The 6,825-nt window shown below is 48.1% G+C and overlaps 1 protein-coding gene across 4 annotated transcripts in view; it reads left to right on the top strand.

Annotated features, from left to right (window-relative positions):
• Nucleotides 1–985: 985 nt before the first annotated feature.
• Nucleotides 986–6,825, top strand: part of Dgcr2 (DiGeorge syndrome critical region gene 2) — a 58,712-nt gene continuing 52,872 nt past the window's right edge. For 3 of the 4 annotated variants that reach the window (XM_003478370.5, XM_003478369.5, XM_063226095.1), the window contains exon 1: nucleotides 987–1,326. In XM_003478370.5, coding sequence (XP_003478418.1) covers nucleotides 1,248–1,326 — 79 coding nt within the window. In that variant the 5' untranslated portion in view covers nucleotides 987–1,247. Of the gene's footprint in view, nucleotides 1,327–6,825 lie in introns of all 4 variants that reach the window. The other variant, XM_063226096.1, reaches the window with a different exon arrangement.

The following is a 6,825-nucleotide window of genomic DNA, read 5'->3' as shown; positions in this document are numbered from 1 at the left end:
TGGCTGTGAGTTCCCTCCTAGGGATCTGTGCAGTCCATAGCCCCCACTTCACTTCCAGGGCAAACCGGGGCTGGGGGCAGAAGGCTAGGCCAGATCTCACACTGAGCACTGGCAGCTATTCCTGGGAATCCTCCTAAGAATAGTACAAGCAGCCAGGACAGAACTGGATAGCGACTTTCTTACCTGCAGGTTTTTGGGCCCATCTGCAGTGACAAGCCCTTTGTCCTGCACCTGCTCTGTGCAACATCCTGTGAGAGTAGAAGCCCCTAAGGGTCTAGCTTAAATTTGAGTTTATCCTTGAAGATCTGTTTTAGGGAGTGTGAACTACCCTCTTTCACCCTTGGGACTATCCTTCTTCTTTTTTTTTTTTTTTTTTTTTTTGGTACTAGGAACCGAACTCAGGACCTCACACTTGCCAGGCAGGTGCTGTGCCACTGAGCTATTATATCCCTGCCCCTCCCCTTTTTTTGGTACCGGGTTCAGGCTGGTCTTAAACTCACTATGTAGCCCAGGCTGGACTCGAACTCGCCCCAGCCTGAGCTCCATAGTGAGTTCAAGATCTGCTTGAACTACACAAGACCCTGTCTCAAAAAAAAAGACCATCCCAGGGTCCTGCTTCACGCTATGGATTTCCTACTTCTCATTCTTCGGTCCATCCTTGTGGTTCCAAACCCTCCGATGCTCTTCTACGCCCCCGCTTCACACTCTCACACTCCGGATTGTAGGTTCTTCGCGGGGTCTGCGGCTCTGGCTCGGTCTCAGAGACCCATCCCCTGCTTAGCCAATGGCGCGCGTCATAGTTTATCGTCCCGCCTTCCTCTCCGTGCCCGCCCCTCGGCCTTTCTGACTTTAGGCCTCGCCCCTTTCGCGCCCTGCCACTCAGACTCCACCCCTAGTTTAACAGATGGTCCGCACGCCGAGGGCAGCAGGCTGGCCCCGCCCTTGCCTCAGCGCTCATTGGTCTGCGCTGGCGTCGCTGGCCGTGGGCGGGGCTGCAGGGGGCCCAAGAAGGACGGCGGCCATCTTGCACGGAGCCAGAGTCGGACTCTAAGCCTGCGACCTACAGCGCTAGAGAGTCCCTATCCCTGCTCTTCTGCGGCCGATCGTCACCGCAGCCCCACGAAAGCCTTTGTCCATCGTCTCTCTGCACCCGGCCTCGGTCCGACTCTCCGATCCTCTGCCCGGCCCGGTCAGGCCTCGCTACGGGGTCACGCGCGGCCGCCCCGAGGACGATGAACGGAGGATAAATGGTGCCTAAGGCAGACAGCGGTGCCTTCTTGCTGCTCTTTCTGCTCGTGCTCACCGTCACCGAGCCGCTGCGGCCAGGTGCGCTGCGCCGGTGGGCGCCGGGGGGGGGGGCTGGGGCGGGGCAACGGGGCGGGGGCGGGGCCGCGGCTGCAAGTCCGGCTCGGGTCGCCCCGGGGCCTCCTCTCGCGGCCAGAGATCTCTAGTGAGGCTGCGAGTCGCAAAGGGGCAGGTGAGGTCAGAGTTGCTGACCTCCGGGCGTTCCTAGACCTGGCGGGAGCAGGGGCGTCCCTGGGATCAGAGCGCCTCGCTTGTGCTGCGGTGCCCTAGATCGTGTAGCCTCCTGACTCGCTGCGGCGGCAGCTTTGTAGTCTCAGGTGGCCCCGGCCGGGAGCTGCTGGTCGTGTTCTGCGGGCCGGGTTTCTGAGAGCGACTGGTGGGTTTCGGGCCTGGAGCAGCTCAAAGAGACACTTGGATTCATAGGCATAGTCTGGCTGCGGTTTCGTGCTAACTTTGGGATCCTGGACATCAGTTTGCAGGGTGGCAACTTGTCTTCCCGTTAGGCGCTGCCCCAGAGAAGTCCTCCGCCCTGTCCAGTGGCGGTACTAGGAGTCTTCAGAGCACGGTGTGCAGAGGGTAGAGAGACATCGCAGCGGTGCAGAGCACTTAACAGCCCTCCTATGTGATTTGATTAAATGCTTTTGGAACTTTTATGTGAATATGTCTGTGGTAAGAAATCAGAACCGTAACAACCAAAAGGGCCTTTTCTACCTATTTCAGCTACTCCTGAACAGCACCAAGAACATCTAACTAAAGCAGGGCTGGTTTATCCGTTAGGTGTGGGAGACCTAGTGTTGCAGGCGACTGTACTTTTATGGTCTGCCACATTTTTTACAATCAGTAAAAAATAATTTTAGGTGAAAGAAAATGTGTGAATATTAATATAGCCATGTTTAAGCCAATGCAATGCAAAGTATAATTTTAAGTATTTTTTAATGTAAGAAGGTGCCCGTGACCGCAGAAGTGCCCAGGACCCATCTGTAATTGACATCAAGGTTGGGTGTTGCAGTGCAGAGGTGTGCACTCATCTGAGGTGCTCGAGGTGCTCTAGTCAGGGCCCCACCCTGGACATGCCACCCTTTTCTGCTTTGTACTTTTGTCATCTGCTTCCATTACCTTGGACAGACTCAGCGATGGCTCTCTGAGTGTAGCTGGTTGGTCCAAGCTTGTGACTTCTTGATGCAGCCCATTACTAGTTGTAGAGTGGCTTTGATTGGAGCAGAAAAAGGGTCACATGTGGAAAGGATACCATATAGGCTCTTGGACATTAGAGTCAATGGATTTTTGAGTTTTGTGAATTTTAAATTCAATGTAAACATGAGTGTAATATTTTTCTGTTTCCTGGGTCTTAGTTTTGCAGGTTAGGTTTCTGTGCTCAGTTACACATCATGCCTGTCTTCTTTGGGGTGGTTTTGTTTCGAGGCCCAGCTCTCCTTCCTGGATCACAGAGATCACTGTTTCCCTAATATTGTTTTCCTTGCCAGTGTGGCCAGAACAGTTTGGGAACTATATACTAGAGCTTGCTGCCTGCCCATCACTAGGGATGTTCAGGTGAAGAGAACACACCTATCCCAGTTGAATGTCGGATGTGGAAGTGGAGGCTGGGTTAGTGAGGACACTTGTATATGTTGAGTATTGAGTGTGAGACACAGATGCTGGCCGCAGAGGTGGCCATCCACACCTGCGAAGCAAGGGAGTGCCTCACAGGAGACTTCACGCTTTGGTCTGAGTTGGAATGAGGGGTGGCTCTGGAAAAAGGAACAGAGTTTTTCTTTCAATTCCATGGCTCTGCGATTAGAATTTAGCAGCAACCCTGTTGGATGTCTTGAATGCCCTAGAAAATCTAGTGGGGGGGGGGTCCCTTCTGCTCCTGACTGGTTGGCCAGCAAGGGTATATCTCATTCTGCATCAGTTATATTTAACTTTTGTGTTTCTGTATATACGTTTGCACACTTTGTTCACCCTGTGACCATCCTGAGAGTGTCAGAAACAAACATTTTTGGCTGATGCTTACCAGAAAGGCTTCTGTGGTTTTGAGCTGTATTCTTTCTGTTCAGGCCCTGACTTTGAAGTATACTTGCTCTAGTGATGGGCACCAGATGGAACTCAGCTTTGGGGAGGGAGGCAGTTTCACTCCTGAGGACAAGTACAAGTCACTTTGGTTCTTCTAATGCAGGGCAAGGCCTTTAGTGGAGATTGAACCCTTGGTCTTCCCACTGGGCTACTTCCCCACTGATTTGTATGTATGTATGTATATATTGACTATTTGAGACAAAGTTGAGACAAAGTTTCACTAAATTACTCAGGCTGGGCTTGAATTTGCAGCCTTCTTGCTCAGCATTCCAGAGTGCTGGAATTGCAGGTATATGTCACCATTTCCAAAATTTTCAGTTTCTTTTAAAATGCAGGTTAGATCTTTTTTTTTTTTTTTTTAAATTTTAGACAGGGTCTTGCTATGTAGTTCAGGCTGGCTTCAGCCTCCCAAATGCTGGGATTACAGGCATGTGCCACCTTGTCCAGTTGATGTTTGATTTTTTTTTTCTTCATTGGCACCAGGAATCAAACTCATAACCTTGCACTTTTCAGGCAAGAGTTTGAGCCGCTGAGCTAAACCCCCAGCCCTTGTTTGATCTTTTGTGATTGAGGTTGTGTTTGGCACTGTTCTAAGCATGAACTTATACATTCTTTTCTTTCTTCTTTATTTTTTCTTTTCCTTTTTTTTTTTTTTTTTTTTTTTTAATACAGGTCATTGCTGTGCAGCTAAGGCTGGCCTTGAACTTGCAATGGTCTTCCACTCCTGGGAGCTTGGATTACAGGCATATACCACCATGCTTAGCACAGAGTTGTATATAATTTAAGGTGTACGATTATTAGCCCCATTTTAGACAGCACAAAAAATGCAAGGCACTTAGAAAGGCAAGTGGCTAAGGTAGGATTTTTATTCTAGGAGCCTGGTTTGTCTAGTCATTATGCACCCTTACTTGGGTCCCCCCAGTCCACTTTAGCTGTGTATGTAGAGGCCTCAGGAGAACCTCACATAGTAATTTGAATGTTTTGTTTTGTTTTACTAGGGATTGAACCCAGGAGTGCTGAGCTTCATCCTAAGCTCTTTTAAGAAAATTTTATTTTGAGATAGGGTCTTGCTAAATTGGCTTTGAATTTGGGAATCCTGCTGTCAGTCTTTTGAGCAGCTGGCATTTCCAGGTATGTGCTAGCCATCATACTGGGCTGAGCAGTTTCCTTAACCCCAGCTGTGGAGCCCCAGGCTGCCTGCATCCCCTGATGTTTCCTCCGATTGGACTTCCCTATCTCAGTACTCTGGTCTGAGGGGCACAATCCCTTCCCCTATTTTTGGTTGGCCATAGTGACCACTGATGATGTGTGTTATGGGCTTTCAAAGTAGAAGAAAGTTCAGTGACTCTGCTGAAGTCACTGCAGCTGTGATTTGAGCTGCCTTTGAGAGGCACTGTGATGTCGTCTTGTTGGGCCTTTTTCCACCCATGCAGAGGCAGCGACAGTTGTTTATTCTAAAACTCTTTTTCTGACTTTAATTGGGAAACAGAAATATGCCATGATTTTAGGAACAGCTCTCTCCTGGGTGACCTTACCACATGTACCTGAAAAAACTTGCCTTCCGAGCAAGGCTGCAGTCCAAGGAGCCTGATCCCACTCTGCCCATTGCTAGCTTGTGCTCAGCCATGTCTCATGGCTGTAGCTTCTTTTTTTTTTTTGTCTTTTTCCTTTTTTTATCGGTACCAGGGATCGAACTCACGACTGCCTGCTTTCAAGGCAGGCGCTTATGCCGCAGAGCTAAATCCCCAGCCCCTGCTGTAGCTTCTTGTATTGCTAGCAAACCTAAATGGGGAGAGGCAACTGACTTAAAATCACACAGCTAGCGAGCAGCATAGATAGTATCTTAAGTCCAGGAGAGTTGGGGCCTAATTGGAATTCTTTTGTCTCTGGAATCCAGAATTTTCCTTCATGATGAGTAGAATAGGAATTAAATTGAAAAGGAGTGGATATTTTCAATGGAAAGGACTTGAAGCCATTTGAAGTAGTTGAAAAATTGAGGATGCACTGGCCTTGCTGAACACCTCTTGTGTTTTTGTTTTTGTGAACTGGGCCACACTTGCTCTTTAATCATATTGCTTACTCTTACCCAAAAGATCCTCCTTAACCCAATTTGGCACCTGGTGGCCAGGATGATTTTCTCCTTTTATGGGAAAGAGACAAATACCCACTTTTTTTTGTTTTTATATTTAAATATAAAAATACTAATCTGTGTTACAAATGGAGGAACAAGTGATAACTTTTTATTTGAAGGTAGATATATCCATCAGTTTACTCAGCTTTGTGTTCATGAGATGGCATGGAGCCCCACATAACGTTCATTGCTGCAAGAGACTAAGGAAGAACATTCCTGCCTGGTCCCCAACTTTCTCTGATTTCTACTTACACATATAATAAAGCTTTCCACCGAGAGAGAGGTCTTTACTTAACCCAACTCAGGTCTTTCCTTTTTAAGCACCTTGAAAGGAAAAAAAAAATCTCTCTTGTTCCTTCATGAACAGATTAAGAACTTGAACCCTTTTACCCCGGGCAAAGAAAGCAAGATATAAACAGCATGAAGAATAAAAGGACTTGATATTACAGCCTTTGAGTTATAGTGGGGACAAGCGGGGTGACTGGGAGATGGGGAAGAGCTGCAGCAAAGTGAAAAGCTAGGAGCGCCTTGACTGCTGTAAGTCTAGTCCACTTAGTGTTTGTGCTGGAAGGGCTCATAGCAAAGACCAAAAAAACCCAAAAACACACGCACAAAACCCCCCAAAACAAAAGCGGGGGAGTGTTTTGAGAGGGATGAATGGCAGTGTGTCTTTTACTGTAATAATTTTTTTGGGAGGAGGTCTCTTTTTTAAGATAAGATCTTGCAGGCCTTGAAATCACTTTGTAGCCGAGACTGGCCTCAAGCTCACAGTGATCCTCCTGCTTCAGCAGCCTTCCAAATCCTGGGGTTACATGCATGTGCCACTGGAACATTCACTGCATTTTTCAGTCAACACCTTGTAGACATGTACTGAAACACAGCATTTTTTTCTGAAAGCTTTGACAGTAGGTTATGAACGTCATGACCCTTTGCCTCTAAATACATTGTCTGTTGCAGCTATCTTCTCCTAAGACCAGAATCACAGATGGAAATAACCTTAACATGCATTGATGCCTCTTTACCTCCACCTGGGCCATCTTGATCTTAAATACAAGCCTTCCTGTGTTCCCGAGATAGTCCCCCAAGGCATGAGCAAGTGGTTGGCACAGAGCAGGGGCCTTGGTGAGGACAGTGACGTGGGGCTAAGTAGAATTTACCTCTTGCTCCTGTTCCCTGTAATGGCTGGTGCATCTGGACTGCTGCTATTGAATGTCTGTGTCTTTCCTTGTTCGTGCGTGGTCTGCTTCCCAGTCCTAGCTCATCGGCACTTTCCCCACCATGTCCTCCCTTGCGCACTTTGAGAGGTATTGAATGAT

The sequence above is a fragment of the Cavia porcellus genome, unplaced genomic scaffold (assembly GCF_034190915.1).
Source record: "Cavia porcellus strain 051 isolate PalLab524CR breed Dunkin Hartley unplaced genomic scaffold, mCavPor4.1 scaffold_16, whole genome shotgun sequence".
Lineage (NCBI taxonomy): Eukaryota > Metazoa > Chordata > Mammalia > Rodentia > Caviidae > Cavia > Cavia porcellus.
The sequence above is the reverse complement of the archived record's forward strand: the minus strand, read 5'-3'. Positions and strand labels throughout refer to the sequence as shown.